The sequence below is a fragment of the Triticum aestivum genome, chromosome 1B (assembly GCF_018294505.1).
Source record: "Triticum aestivum cultivar Chinese Spring chromosome 1B, IWGSC CS RefSeq v2.1, whole genome shotgun sequence".
Taxonomy (NCBI): domain Eukaryota; kingdom Viridiplantae; phylum Streptophyta; class Magnoliopsida; order Poales; family Poaceae; genus Triticum; species Triticum aestivum.
Window position 1 is genome coordinate 539,004,772 of NC_057795.1, and position 15,119 is coordinate 539,019,890.

General features: G+C 50.7%; 1 protein-coding gene across 3 annotated transcripts; it reads right to left on the reverse strand.

Annotated features, from left to right (window-relative positions):
- Nucleotides 1-6,457: 6,457 nt before the first annotated feature.
- LOC123136985 (L-type lectin-domain containing receptor kinase S.7) lies at nucleotides 6,458-12,984 on the reverse strand. Of its 3 annotated transcripts, XM_044556514.1 has the most exons (4): nucleotides 10,838-12,984; nucleotides 8,630-8,927; nucleotides 7,589-7,754; nucleotides 6,458-6,921 (listed from the first exon to the last, which is right to left on the reverse strand). In XM_044556514.1, the coding sequence occupies exon 1, from the start codon at nucleotides 12,906-12,908 to the stop codon at nucleotides 10,851-10,853; it is 2,058 nt and encodes a 685-aa protein (XP_044412449.1). In that variant the 5' UTR covers nucleotides 12,909-12,984; the 3' UTR covers nucleotides 6,458-6,921; nucleotides 7,589-7,754; nucleotides 8,630-8,927; nucleotides 10,838-10,850. The 3 variants fall into 3 exon arrangements, 2 of the variants coding, with proteins under 2 accessions (XP_044412449.1, XP_044412453.1); XR_006467593.1 differs by lacking the exons at nucleotides 8,630-8,927; nucleotides 10,838-12,984 and adding an exon at nucleotides 7,852-8,600; XM_044556518.1 differs by lacking the exon at nucleotides 7,589-7,754.
- Nucleotides 12,985-15,119: the final 2,135 nt, after the last annotated feature.

Genomic DNA, 15,119 nt, shown 5'->3' on the forward strand with positions numbered 1-15,119 from the left:
TTCAACAACTAGTAGTAGCACACTGCTAGCGGCGGCACGGCGTTTCGATCCGGAGTTCCGAACCGACCGGGAGGATCTGCGCCTGGCCACCCCGTGCATGCATGCACGGCGGGAAGCTCAACGGCCAAATAATTGGATGGCTTCGTCCAACTCCAAGAGGGGGAATCCCCGGCGAGCCCCAGCCTGCAAGCTCCGAGAAACAAAAGAAAAACAAACCAAACCCGGCGAGTCGATGAGAAAGGTTCCAACAAAAACTGAAGAAGCGAGGGCGGCACACGTATGGCAGCTAGCCAGCTAGCTAGCCTGGGCGGTGCAGCAGCCTCGTCAGCTTCGGAGAGGAATCCTCCGGACACACCGTCTTGTCCCTTCACCCTCGCCCGGCCCGGTCCGGCCATGCCCTGCCTGCATGCCTGCCCCTGTATGTACGTAGCTCCCTCTACCACGCCACTACTCGAACTTCGAACTCCAAGCTCAGACGACGCAGCGGCAGCGCGTCCATGCATGCATGCTACAGGGCCCTTTTCATACTCGCGTCGTCGTGGATGCAGATGGATGCCGCGATTCGGGTTCGTTCGGGCACTCAGGGCATCTCCAGCCGTTGGCCCCACAGGAGGGGCAAAAACCGCCTCCTGGGGCGCACCGACGCTAAACCGCGCACTGGGGGCGTGACGCCCCCCAGTCGCGACTCCCACGGTTAGTCAAAAAATTCAAACACGGCGCAAAAACGACTCAAATTTAACGCAAACATCGGCGAGTTCATTCAAACTTAAACATATTTTACAAAAAAAAAGAAAAAAAACTACGCGGGCTACCCCCGCCGTCTCCCTCGCCGCCCTCCGTCTCCCTCGTCTTCGTGAAAATGGCGGCGGCCAAAGCCGTTTGCCGCCGCGCCGTCGCCTGGGAAGCGCTCGGCCATGGCTGTGAACTGGGGACGGCGAAAGAGAGGAGAGGAGAGGGAGGAAACGACGGCGGCGGGTGAGTATGAGTCGCCGAGTGCGCCGGGGCGCTTCATATATAGGCCAAGGCGCGCGTGTCACCGTGTGTACGCGTGGCGGGCGAGGGAGGGCGAGGGACGCGCGTCGTCCGGTCTTCACTGCGCCGCCCGTGAGGCATCAATGGTGCAGGCTGACCGGCGCGGCAGCGCGACAGCTTTGGCATTGATTCGCCGTGGGAAACGAGGCGATGAGGACGACGAAGGGCCGAGAAGAGAGCCGTGTCGCTGACGCGGCGGGCCCGCGGCTTTTTCGCGCCAAAACAGTTCGCCCGGCACCCCCGGGCGCCCCCCAGCGCGCCGGGTTCGGGCTGGGTCCGCCGGCGCTGTTTTCGGCCCAAGCCGGCGAAAATCGGGCTCCTGGGGGCGCGACTGGGCCATTTTTTCAGCGCCGGCGCGAAAAAAACGCCTGAGGAGGCCTTCCTGGGGGCGCGGCTGGAGATGCCCTCAGGCCAACTCCACCGCGCGACCCTAAACGGATGTCCGGTTTGGCCGGATTTTGTCCGTTTAGGACGGCAATGGGGCGGCCCATGTCCGCGTTTGTCCGATGGGTCGTGGGTGCGCCCAACGCGCGGCCGCACCCCAAAACCTGTCCGGGGTGGACGTGAATAAAAAAAGTTTAAAAACTAAATGAAATGACTAAAAAAATAAATAAACTTAGTTAAAAAAACATAAAACATATATATAGGGGTTACGGCCACAAAACGGCCCAGTTTATCAATCCACTTAACGGCCCAGTTCGTAATTAACATAAATCAAAAAAGAAAAACGCCTCCCGCGCGCTCCTGCTCCTGCCGCGCCCGTCGATGCCGTGGCCGACGCCGCTCACTGACCGCCGATGTCATCGTCGTCGCTGACCAGGTCGACGTAGGCCGGCGGCGTCCAGAGATGGGCCGACGGTGCGTGGTAGACGGGGGCTGGCTGGACGGCGGGAGGTGCCTGCACCACCTCCTCCCGCGGCGACGCCTCCCGCTCCGGTGACCGCGGCGGCGTGGGGCACCAGTTCACGCCCACGGCGTCGGCCATCTCTTCTGCCGTGCACGACCAGCCCCACCCCTGGTCAACCAGGCCCGGGTGGAACGCGGCCACCGGCGGCTCCTCCACCTCCTCCTCCTCCTTCGCCACCATCTCGAGCTCGGGGATGGCGACCTCGCCGGCGGCAGAGCGGGCCAGCATCTTCTCGAGGCCCTCCCACTGGCGCACGTCGTGCGTGCGCATGGAGTCCTCCATGACGCGCGCAACGAGACGGGCCTCCTCCTCCTCTGTCATGCGAGGTGGTGGTGGTGGCGATGGAGACGGCGTGGGCGTGACGCCGCGCACCCGCCTACGCCCGCGCTCCTGGGGAGCAGGCGCTGTGCGCTCCTGTCGTGGCCGCCGCGTCCCCGTCGAGGTGCCGGCGAAGAACAACGCGCGCCTGGTGTCGTGCTCGTCACGAAACCAGGTGTCCCAGAGGCCGGAGTTGGGGGCGTACCTGGGGTCGTAGAAGAGGTCGTCGGGGAGGAGGCGGCGGCGGCGCTCGATCTCCACGTCGCGCGCACGGCCGCTCATCGGGACCGGCGGGATGGGGACCCGGTCGGCGGAGAGATGCCAGTTGTTGGGGAGATGGACGTCGCTCCAGGGGAGCGGCGTGCTCGTCTCCCAATAACGGCGGCACACCTCCGCGCGGATGTAACGCCGGTCGCGCTCGGACGTGGGAGCGATGGAGAAGGCGGGCGGCGCGGGGGCCCGGCGTGGTGGCGATGGTGACGCGGGCTCCTCTATCTTCACTGAGCCGCGGCGATGCCTCGACGAGGAACCTGCCTCGCCGTCGTGCTTGCCTTTCCGGCCGTAGTTTCAGAGGCCCATGGTTGAGGGCGGGCAGCCGACGACTTTCTTGGCTAGGGTTTGGGAGCAGGGGCTGCCGGGTTTCGAGGAGGCCGCGGGGTGGCGTGGGGCAGTGTGGACGACGACCCGTCCACGCTTCCCACTTAAAGAAGGACGGCGACCGTTCACGTGCGGATGACAGGTGGGGCCGTTCGCTCGTGCGCATTGATATTGGCCGGTGGGAGGTAGGTGGCCGCCTGCCACGCGGCCCCGACGCGGACGAGGCGCGCGTCTATTTGGTGTCCGCGCGACCCAAACCCGGCACAAGTTTGCGCTCGAAATGGGTCGGCCGGACACAAAACGGACAGGATGGGTCCGGGCCGTCGCGCGCTGGGCCACCTCATTTGTCCCTTTTGCCCCAAACGGACAGGGCCGGACAGGATGGGGTCGCGCGGTGGAGTTGGCCTCTGCCTCGCGTCGCCAGCTGAGAGACCCTGGACTTCCGAGGAGACTTTGTACATCATCCATGCACGCATGCATGCACTGGGTCGTGCCAGCGTGCTCTCCGGCTCTGAGTGCGGCCGGTGTCGCCTCCGTGCAAGGCATTAATCCATGGCGGTCCGGGTATGCCCCTCCCTCACCTTGTACGTGCCGAGCTAGCTTTCTCCACCGCCACCACTGCCAGTACACATATCGCAGGCAGACGATGCAAAGCTTCCCCCGGTGGCTTTACCATGCTTCTGCGTCGGCGATGCGGATAGATAGATGCCCGGTTCGTGTTCCAGCGCCTCGTAATCTGAACTGCTGGGATCCGCAGGCACAGACCTTGTACGTCATCCATCCATGGTCCATGCATGCACGCCCGGGGCTTCTCTCGCGCGCCCTCCGGCGCCGAGCCCGGCCGGGCCGGTCCCGACATCGTGCAAGAAGCAGTAAAATTCCGGTGAGGGTTCGTGCTGCGAACTAGAAGCGGTAAACATTCCGGTGGGTGAGACTGAGAGGGGAGCAGTGGGGAATTAAAGGCGGAGCCACGGGCAAAGGTTGGGTCACATCGGCCGCGACTGGACTAGGGATGGATCCATCCATCCATCGGCCGTGTCGACGTCTGAGTCTCAGAGATGATGAGATTGGAAACCGGAAAGGCATCTCTGTCTGGCCGCCCGCCCGTCTCTTTCCAGCTGCTCCCCTCCGTCTCCGTCTCCATGGGCGAGGAGAGGAGAGGAGGTCATGTGCCTCAACAGTGGCACATGCTGCTGTTTCCTTTCCTTGCTCACTGCAGGCTTCACTATGCGTGCGGTGGTAGCGACACACTGGCCGCCTACTGTTTCGCCGCTGCGTCGCTGTTGATTGATCGAGTGGTAGCACTAGCGCGTTGCTCTGTCTCTGTGGCTCGTGTGTGCGCTGTGTGCTGCAAACAATGGATGGTGAAATTCTGCAGGCGGTTGAGAATGTCCTACAGACTCTTTAGTCACTAAAATGAAATCCTTTTGTTGTATAGAAAATATACAAACTAAAATGTGCTTTTGTAACGGTGTAATGGAAATTCACTTTGGCTCATAGGTGTATATGCACCCATTGTCTAAATACACATTTTAAAAAGTAAAAAAAAATCAAGAAAAAATCATGTGTGTAAATCCGGATATTATATATGTGTGCACACAGTTTTGGTGAAAAAGGACCTTTTTTGTGGCTTCTGTAAAAAAGACATTTTTCGATGCTTAATTATAGCTATTTACGAGGTATTTTTTTAATTTTTTTATACATGCCACAAAAATGGCCTTTTTCACCGAAACTTTGTGTGCTAACATAGGATGTCCGGATGCACATGCGGGATTTTTTCTTGATATTTTTTAACATTTGAAATGTGTTTTTTATACATATTTCATAATAGGTCTATCTATACCTAGGAGCCAAAACGCCACTCTCCTTTTGTAAAGCATTTAGTGCTTTTTTAAAGCAACCTCGACGCCAAAAGTAGCAAGAGTTTGCAAAAGTGAACTGGCTAGACTTGACAAACAACCAGAAGGAAAACTAAGCGGCAGTAAATTTATGTTGGGATTTTGTAATGGCGAACTCCTGAGAGCTTGCCAGTAACAAACCATGGACCCAGAAAACGCTACTATTACGTTTCCAAATCCAGGTCTCATTCCACCAAAACTACGCGTTGCAAGTATTTCATCGGCTGTGGTAATTTCAGATGGTTAAATGAAGGGTTAATTAGATAAATGCCACTCCAATTATGGCGATTCATAAAAATGTCATTGCAATTTTCAAACTTTAAAAAATGCCACTGCAAATTTTGCAATCTTTGAAGAACACCACTGCAGACTTCGAAAAATGCCACTGGAAGTGGCATGAAGTGGCATTTTTTAAAGTTTGGAAATTGCGGTGGCATTTCTCAGAATCGCCATAATTAGAGTGGCATTTATCAAATTAACCCTTAAATGAAATGCATATGCTTCTGTCAGAACGCATTTCTGAACATTGTTTTGCTTTGATCAAGGGAAGCCCGGACATGGATGCACTTGCTTGCACAGTACCCGCACTAGGCGCCTCACCCAGGGACTTGCAAGACCTAAGGATAAAAGAAATGCATGTGGGGTGGCTTCATGCGAGATGGTGTCCATCGTTGTAGCAGACAGATTTTCCAAACGGGAGCAGGCCTGGGGTCCCGTCTCCATGATCCACTCTGGTTAATCCCATCAGCTTTTTCTGCCAGCGTGTGAACTCGCGATTAAGGCTACTCGGTATCATCTGCCATTCTATGCGGAAAATGCGAATGGAGGCCGAGCATCAGGCAGGCCGGAATCCAGGCCGCCCGTCCGTGCTTGGGATCCGAGCTGGCCCTGTATTCACGCATGCTGCCCCACCGTAGAGCCTTTCCAGCGCGTCTATTCCGGGCTAGCGATAGGGACAGAATCTAGCTTGTAGTACATGTCCAACAGTTGTTCTATGGTGGTGATCACCCAATGCCCCATACCAGCATGTGCTGCCCAACTGACCAAGCTCACGTGATGTCAGTCTGTCACCCTGGCCACTGGAGGACATTGAGCATGCACGTGAGTACGTGACTACTCCAAAGACTAAATTTTGTTAGAGCACCGCTAGAGAGATAAAGTAATTATAGTCAGCATTAACATAATCGCACGCCCAATAACAATGAAGTAGGTAATTCGTTCCATCAGGACAAGTACCACGGTATGGTAACCAGAAAATACACATCCATTAATATATACCATTTCACATAATACATAATTAGGACCTAGTTAATTTAATCTCACGGGAAACATACCACTTCTGCAGATAAGTGAAAACAAGTAAACATCTAGTACATACAGGCATGCCCCTGGACAAATCCAAATGTTTACAAAATGCATCTAGGAATTCAGCATCAATCATGAAACATTACCAGTAAGCAACTGCCAAATTCCAAAAGCAGCAACGTACATACAGGCATGGAGAACCTTGCCTTGCAAATTATCAAAAAGTAAAATAAATTGTGGTCAGCAATAATAGCATAAATACTCTTTTCAAGATTTCTGAAGTGTACTAATCACCAAACATGTTTCAACAAGATCATAATTATTAGTTTGGATTATAAGATGAAACCTACAACAGAGTTGGCTCCATAAAATTCCAACAAATGTGCAGACCAGAAAAGGATTGACCATTTCAAAATCATACATGAATCAGGTTCCTGCTGTCAAGAGAGTATCATATGAAACAGCAACAGTTGTCAATAGGACAGCTTCATAGACAGAACTGTGCCGTATGAATTACTAAGAATAAAAGGAAGCTCTTGATAACAATGGAATTTTCAGCGACTAAATAGTATAGGAGCCATTGTTGTAGTAAATCACAAAGAACTACAGAGACATCGTTAAGAATTTGACAAAAATACATGGTCCATCCACTAGTAGCTTCAGTGCAAACTTGGAACACACCGGCTTCAGGGGGGAATCCACCACTTTGCCCACCGCTTCCAAGCTCAGCAGCGTTGCAAATTTCAGCTTCGATGATACTAAGAGAAGCCCCTGACTCCATCCGACTGGAAGATTTGGGGCCCTTCATTACATGTATGGTCCACCTTGCCGCGCTTCGGCAAACTCATCCACGGGGGACAGCCGCTGATGGATTGGGAGGAAGAAGATGAATCAGTGGTAACATATATTTGTTTGCCCATTTATAATATGCTTTGACAGTTCAGTAAACATCATACGACATTTTCTTCGCAAAAAGAACATCATAGCATATTTATGATAGAAAAATAGAAAAGAATATAATTGTTTCAAAACCATAACACATAATGCATCCTACTTTTTCTCAATGTTGGCACTAAACGGCAGAATCAGTGTCATTTAACCAATTTGCATCAAAAAACATGATACGAAAAAAACAATTGCACAGCAGGGCCTAATATTTCAGTAATTGTCAAGTATAGCATGGCTGATTTAATGGAGAAATATGAGATGCCCATCGATTTTTCCAGATTGAATACAGATCCCAAAATCACCTGCAGCAACTAAAAATCCGACACAAATAATAATGATGCCGGGTGTTGACAAATCCCATAACTGAAATACCAACCAAAACAAAAATCTCCAGCTCTCACCACAGGATTTCCATACCGAAAATCAATCTATACACAACAACAGTAGCTTTCTTCACACTGAAACTAGATGTGATGGTTCGTTCCGGCCAAGAAGTTTGTATCTCAAACAGGCACATCTACCATTATCCGGGAAAACAAACGACTTAAAATGGTACATGAGAGATTTTTAGATCCGTAATTACCTAATGGTCCAGCCGCTGGTGGCTTCTGAGCAAACCTAAGCAGGCGTCCCGCACAGATGTGTGCCCTCGCTGCCGCGGCCCAGCTGGGTATTGGCGATGCTCATGAAATCCCGCGACTCCACGGGGAATACATCAGGAATCGGCTCTGACGTCCCAAACATGGATCCTGCAGAAAAGTTGGTGGTGAGGCACTGAACTCAAATCCAAAGAATAGGACGCGGATCTAAACACGGCCATGACCGCCGGGCCATAAGAAGACGCACCCGTGGCACCTCAACACCAAAGGAGCACATCTCGCCGGAGAACAAACCCTGGCGCCGTCAAGGTTGGGGGAAAAGAGACCCAACGGTAGAGCCGGCGTGTGGAGACGAATTGCCCACGACCACCGGGTACGTGGGTAGGGCCAAGGGGCCAGGGAGATGCTCGCCGGAGAGAAACCAGTGCCGCCGTCGGATTTGAGAGAGAGAGAGAGAGACGGAGGGGCAGAGCAGGTGTGCGGCGACGGCTTGTTCACGAGTTAGGGATAAGGTCACGGACATGGGCCAGCCTTTCTGGTGCAGGACACGTCGTCTTTTCTAGGCGTGCGAACAGGTAAAAGAAATGGGTGGAACAGAATACACCTGTGCGGCAGATAGGCGTATCATGGACCGTATTCTCTTCACTAGGCCTGCCACAGCACTGCCACGAATTGACAGGTTCCGAATCCCCAGGCCCAAGCAGACGCACAGGATACCGGCCTGCCTGTAGCGCGGCCACCAAAAGCCCGCACTCCATTCTATGGCCCTACTCACCAACACATCGCTGCAGTCTACAGGGAGGGCAAACTATTTCAGGATTGACCGTTCTAGATCCATCTGTTCCCAACACAGGTGCAGGTCAAAGACAAGCACATGCGATCTTCTTGCTCGGCTGGTAAAGCCCTTTCTGGCGCTTGACAAATACAGTATGAGCGAAATTTACAGCTATAGCATGTACTACATACATGGACAAAATGCAGCTACAGTATGTGAAGCTATGAGTTGAGAGGAGGAGATTCCGTACACATTGAAAGCTCGCAGTTGCCATGGCGGGCTTGATCCGTTGCACCGCCGCCATTCCAGGCCACTAGACAGCGGTCCAAAGACACGGCGCCGCGGCCGCCGCTGCACGAGTCACCTTTCTTAAGTCCAAACGGAGAGAATGTCCGGCAACACCAGGAACTGTCCGGTTCACCTTGTACAGGTCACGTCCCACCTTTGAAGCTTTGAGGCGACAACAATGGATCGTCTTGATCTCTCATCACATGGTGTAGCAATGGCGACATGGGTTCACGTGTGACAGACTTGTTTAAGCATGGTACCTGCAAAGCCAAAACAGTGACACTGATTGACATGTCCTGCATTTTCGTCACCAGAAAGCCCTCAACAAGTCACAGTTAAAGGAAATCACAGAGCAAACTATATGAAATTGCTACATACTGGTAGTACAAGATAAGTCAAAAAACAAATGGGATCTAGGCTTAGCATGTTACCAGGAAATAAGTCGCCACTTCAAAAGAACAGCCAATCATCCCAAAACATGAATACATGAGTGCAGAATGTAGTAGTACCACATCCCTTTTCAAACTTCAAAACAGATCAAAGATAACAAAGAAATTCCCACATGACTCGTCGTACTTCAGAACACGGCAAAGATAACATATCAAGACAATAAGAAGAGAACAGAAGTATTCTGGTCCGGAACAAAGGGTAATGCATCTGTTGGATTAATACAAAAGGGAATGCTGCACATTTATACTGTTTTTCAGGTTACCTATCAGAGTGCACTGTGGGACAAATTTCAAGTTTGTCAGATCATATGCTCATGCTGCAGAAGCTATCAACGTATCCAAAAACTGTAGGGCAACATCAAATAAACAATCTGCGCACAGTTTTATAGATATACTCACTATGTTCAAAGTTTCCTGCACAAACTGCCAATGTGTTTCAGCAAATAATTAGACGGTACAGAGCACTATGCTCACAGTTGCCTGCACAAACTGCGAATGTGCTTCAACAAATAATTAGATGGCTCAGGGAATCAAAACAACATGCTGGTGTAGCCACAGGCCCACATTAGTCTTAAATCTAGCTTTATTTATCACAACAGAAAGGTCAAAACAACAATAAAAAGGAACAGTGAAGTATGAACATCCATGTGCAGCACAACATTCTAACATTGGGTAATGATAGCAACCCCGCAGTTCACAGATTGTTTTCACAAGACTTGATGGATTCAGCTAGAATCAATAAAATGGTGAAATGCTGAAGAAGAGCAATCTGGTCTAATTGATCCCTGGAAATTACAGAATTTTAAACTATGCACGGAAGCTCAAAACAAAAATCAAGCCAGGGAAAGTACTATGCAGCTAATAGTCTTTAAGCATTGAAACACAGCTAAGGTTACAATCCAGAAGTGATGGTTAACACTTTCTAATAAACATGGCAATTTTAAATTGTCACACACAATGGCATAATTAATCAAGAGAAATGGGTGCTTCCACTCACCAAATGCTATTTTTTGTACAAGCTCTACGATACAGGCCAAAACTGTCTCGGATAATCATGGACTTATGACACGCGGCAGGCCACATTGTGTAAAATTCAGATGATAAGAAATGTTTGGATCATCATACAAAGAAAAGGAAAACAAGAATAGGAAATGGAGTGTGTTTTTCGCCTTCCATGTGTCAATAGACATAAACAGTGTAGAGCGAATACCATAAGGGTAAAATAAACACAGGGAGACAATTCTGTTATATCTATATCAACAATACAGCTACTCTGCTCTGCGAAAACAAAATCAGCTACTGTTCCAACACGACTGCTTACAATAGGAGCAACTCCAAATACCATATGAATATGTGACAATGACAGTTCGCATTTGCCAGGGCAATATGTAAGATATGCAAACATTTAAGAAAACTATCTTCACATAAATGACACCTGAATCTGAGCAAAGCTAATTATGAAATACGAGTACCTCACTACAATTTGCACCAGAAAACAACACTTTCAATAGCTTTCCTAATTCCTAATATGTCTGTGTCATTGATAGTGCACCAGTAGTAACCTTTCCAAACAACACTATGCAACATTCACACATATCTAATGTTCAACCTATACATCAGAATGCTAAGAATTCAGAAAGCAATACCATCACATATACATCAGAACTAGCGGCAGATAGAACACCACTACATATGGACAAGAAAGTTCCTTACAAGCCTACCTTGTATATATGTCTAGCGACAGCTGTAAAATGCAGTATTCATAGTATCCATGGTGTTCACTGACGATGTTTGATTTAGTGGTGACTTCAGTACAACTGGTGGCTTCTTATCTGGCACTAGTGTCATGGGTGCACTACCATCAAGCATCCTGACCACCCTTCGCATACCAGGCCGCTTCCTACAGTCCGGATGCACACAGCAGAGGCCCACAAGCAGCACCCGCCGCATCTCCTCTGCGACAAAACGTCCCTGAAGCTGCTGGTCTGCTGCATCAACCAGCCTCCGACGACCCCAGAGACTCCACACCCAGTCAACAACTGCGGTTCCCTTCTCCGTTGGTCTCCGGCCAGTGGCCACCTCCAAAGCAAGCACCCCGAAGCTGTAAACATCCGAGCGCTCTGATGCCACACCTGAATGCACATACTCTGGTGCGAGGTATCCCAGTGTGCCTGCTGGCTGTGTTGCCAAAGGCACCCCGCCATGGCTCACCACGCGAGCAAGACCAAAATCTCCTAACCGAGCATTGAAGTCTGCATCGAGCAGCACATTTGATGACTTGACATCACGATGAAGAATGCGGTGCTCACATTCATCATGCAGAAATGTAAGTGCTGATGCAACACCAAGCACCGCCCCAAACCGTGCCTCCCAAGGAAGTATTGCTCCACCCTTTGTGTGCAGTGCACTGTCAAGATTACCATTGGGCATGAACTCGTAAACAAGAACCAGGTCATGCTCACTGGAGCACCATCCCAAGAGTGGCACAAGATTGGGGTGGTGTGGGCAATCAAGCATGGCACGAAGCTCACTCAGAAACGCCTTTGAGCACGGCCACATAGCTTGGAACCGTTTGACAGCAACCCTTGACCCAGAAGGGAGAACCCCCTCAAACACAACCGCGCCAGAGCCACCAATGCCGATCACATTTTCACTGCCGAAGTCCTTTGTTGCTGCGCGTACCACCTCCATGGACAGCATCCCACGGAAGTTCTTGTCGTCGAACAGCACAGCAGGTTTTTCACTTGTGCGGCGCTTTGAATGGCGAATCAATAGAATAGAGCTGATGACCACAAGAACCAGCAAGACCACACCACCGAGAGCTCCGCCCATCACCGTGTAGAATAGGTTATGGTGGTGGTGGTGATCTTTTGGAAGCGGCAGTGGGCTCTTGAGCGACGCCTGGTCCTTGGGCGGTGGCGAAGGAATTGGGGAAGCCGAGGCGTGCGAGGTGTTGGGGAAGCCGAAGGTGCGAAAGGCCCAGCTCTCGACGACGTGAAGCGCGGCCCCTTCGCCATTGGACGCCGAGAAGCCGGCGTACATGTACGTGAGGAGGAGACCGGAGAGGTCGACGTCGACGGAGAGCGCGGCCTTGTCGGGTTTGCGGGACGACGAGTAGGAGAGCCAAGCGCGGAGGCGGCGGCGCGGCGCGCGGTACTCGATCCAGGCGGTGATGGGCACGCCGGCCTTGAGGTCGACGCCCGGGCTCGCGGACGCGACGGAGAAGATGGAGCCCGCGTCGAGCGCGACGTGGTTGCCATCGGGGTCGCGCAGCGCCACGTCGCGGTGCGTGTCGAGCTCGACGGCGACGGTGTGCACGTCGGCGGGCTCACCGTCGTCGTCGGAGGCGGAGGCGGAGGGGAAGAGGCCGAGGAACCCGTTGGAGGGCCCGAGGAAGGTGCGCGAGGAGGTGAGGACGAACGCGATCCCGTCGCCGTAGGAGGGCGACGGGGTGATGCGGAAGGTGAAGCGGGTGGAGAAGGAGGCCTGCGCCGGGGCGGCGCCCGGGTCGGGGCGCGGGAGGAGGAAGCGCACGGGCTCCGAGAAGAGGGCGCGGCCGGCGCCGATGCCGTCGCTGGAGTTGGTGGTGAGCGCGACGGCGAACGCGCCCGGGAGGATCGAGGCGGAGCCCAGGAGCGTGAGGTTGCTCGCCCACGAGATGCGGCGGTAGGAGGAGGTGGCGGCGGTGGACGCGTGGCGGCTGTCGGCGGCGGCGGCCGCGGCGGGCGGGAGGTGGACGGCGAGGAGGAGGAGGGGGAGGAGGAAGAGGGTGGAGGGGTGGGGCGGCGGCATGGCGATGCGCGGCTAGGTTCTCCGTGGACGCATTGGCTGCGTCGGCGGTGGAATTTGGGGGAGGAAGAAGGGGATAGTCCCCTGGAAGGGAAGGGAGAAGCGGAGGGGAGGGAATGGGGTTTAGCGAGTAGAGCGGATGACGTGTGGGACCAAGGCACTAATGGGCCCAAACATTCTGTGGGCCTTAAACGCATTGTCCAGTAACGTGATGCCTACTGTTATGTTGTTATTTCAATATATGGACTGATACATCAAAGAAAAGCAAAAGTAGCGGTGGGAGTAACTTCGGCAATAACATTGAGTACAACTCAGCAAATTTGCTTATGTGACAATAAGTTAATGAGAAGAGAGGTAGCTAGTAACTTAGCTAGTTACTGTAACATCACATGTCTCAATGCAATATGAGTCTATAACCTAATAAATGAAGCTTTGCATGTTACCACACTTATGTTACTACCCACTATGAAGGTGGTAACATAGTATAGGAATATGTGTATGTTACTAATGTATGTTACTGATCATTGTGGCTAGTCTAATTAAATAGTACTTGGCCGCCGTCAAAAGAAAAATTTAGGTCCCCTTGCCTCCGGCTGCCATCTTGGCGCTGAGAGGTGGGGGATCTCGGATCTTCAAGACTTCAATATTCTTGCCATTCTATAGTGATCATCATAGTTTTGTAAGAATAAATTCCATCTCGTTCTTTTAGCAGTGCCATGAGATTAAAGAGCTTTCTGTCCTTGCAGATTCAATTATTCAGATCTGATGAATTTATATTGTTGTGTCAAATTTTTTTTCTAGACTGATTCTTTGTGGAGGTGAAATCTTTCATCGATACCATGGTGGAGATATAGTGATTGAACGACATGCACTTCTACGGTCCAAGTATGTTAATCGATCAAGGCTTCCCATCTTTTGGGATGGGCGAATTAAGGCGCTTTCAAAAAATATTATTGGTAATGTTCGTGCGGGTGAAAGAGTGACAACATCGTTGCTCCAGTTCAATTGCAGTCTCTTTACTAAAGTCTTTGGAGTATTTCTTCGAGCAGAGTTTGACGCCATGAAGAATGTATTTTCAAGAGATTTCATTGCAATTCTTATTCATAGAAGTTACGTTGCATTTTCTTGGATCTTAGGTCCAAATTAGTGTGCATATAATTGTTATAAGTATGAATAAAATTCAAGAGTGCCTAGAGCTCATCTAGAAAAGATATAATTTGGTCTCATTCACCTTACGTCACCTGGCATCATCTTTTGTTACTGCAACCCATTTTCCGTTGGACGCGCCGCTCGCTAGCGCTCCAAAGCAGCCTTTTACTTTTAGTAAATTTGTGTCCCGGTCAAACAAATTAGGAAAGATTCTATCCACTATCATTCAATGTGTTTTGAAAAAGAAAGATTAGAAAGCACTCATGAGACATGTGTGAACGCATTTAATTTGGAGTACAACTTCTTTTAAAATGTCATGACTTTTGAACCAAATATCAAAATTAAGATCCGCTTTTACCATTGGATTCCTCGCAATGTTCTCTTCGAAACTAGATCACATATATGTTTCAAAATAACTTTTTTGTGTGCAATTTAGGCGCCGTTTGGTGCAACTGTCTAGTCGTCGTTGTGCAACTACTGACACTCAATGTGCAACTTTTTCCTGACTCGTGGACATGCCCTTTTCACTCATGCAAACATATTTGAAACCAGTTATCTGCTTTCGTGCAACTACAACAATTCCAGCAGCCAACTATGGGCACACTGTGTGCAAAAAAAGTAGATAGAAAATATATTAATAATAGTTGTGTGCAAACAAAACATAGGCAAATTTAAGCTGCTTTCATGCAACTAAGTCAGTTCCCGCAGCCAAAAAAATAGCCACACTGTGTGCAAAAATTATGTGCAACAAAAAAGATATGCAAAAACATGGTAAGTATGTCAGCATCCCAAGCACCAAACGAGTAAACCCAGCCACTATTGTGGCAACTGCAGCACCAAATGAGCCAGCTACAGGTCCAAATGAACCAACTATATCAGCCGTTGTGCCAACTCCACCAGCAAGTGAGCCATCTGTACACACAACTGTGCAACCACAACAACCAGGTGGAGGGAAAGTGAGGATCCATTAAATTTCTTCCTCTTTAACTTCCCCTTCACCTCCCCTCCGGACCTTGTTTACCCATGGCTTTGTCATCTTCAAAAAAAGCGTAGATTCCTATAGAC

Excerpts from the sequence above, each read along its gene's own strand:
- LOC123136985 (XM_044556518.1), bottom strand. The coding sequence starts at position 12,908 with ATGCCGCCGCCCCACCCCTCCACCCTCTTCCTCCTCCCCCTCCTCCTC.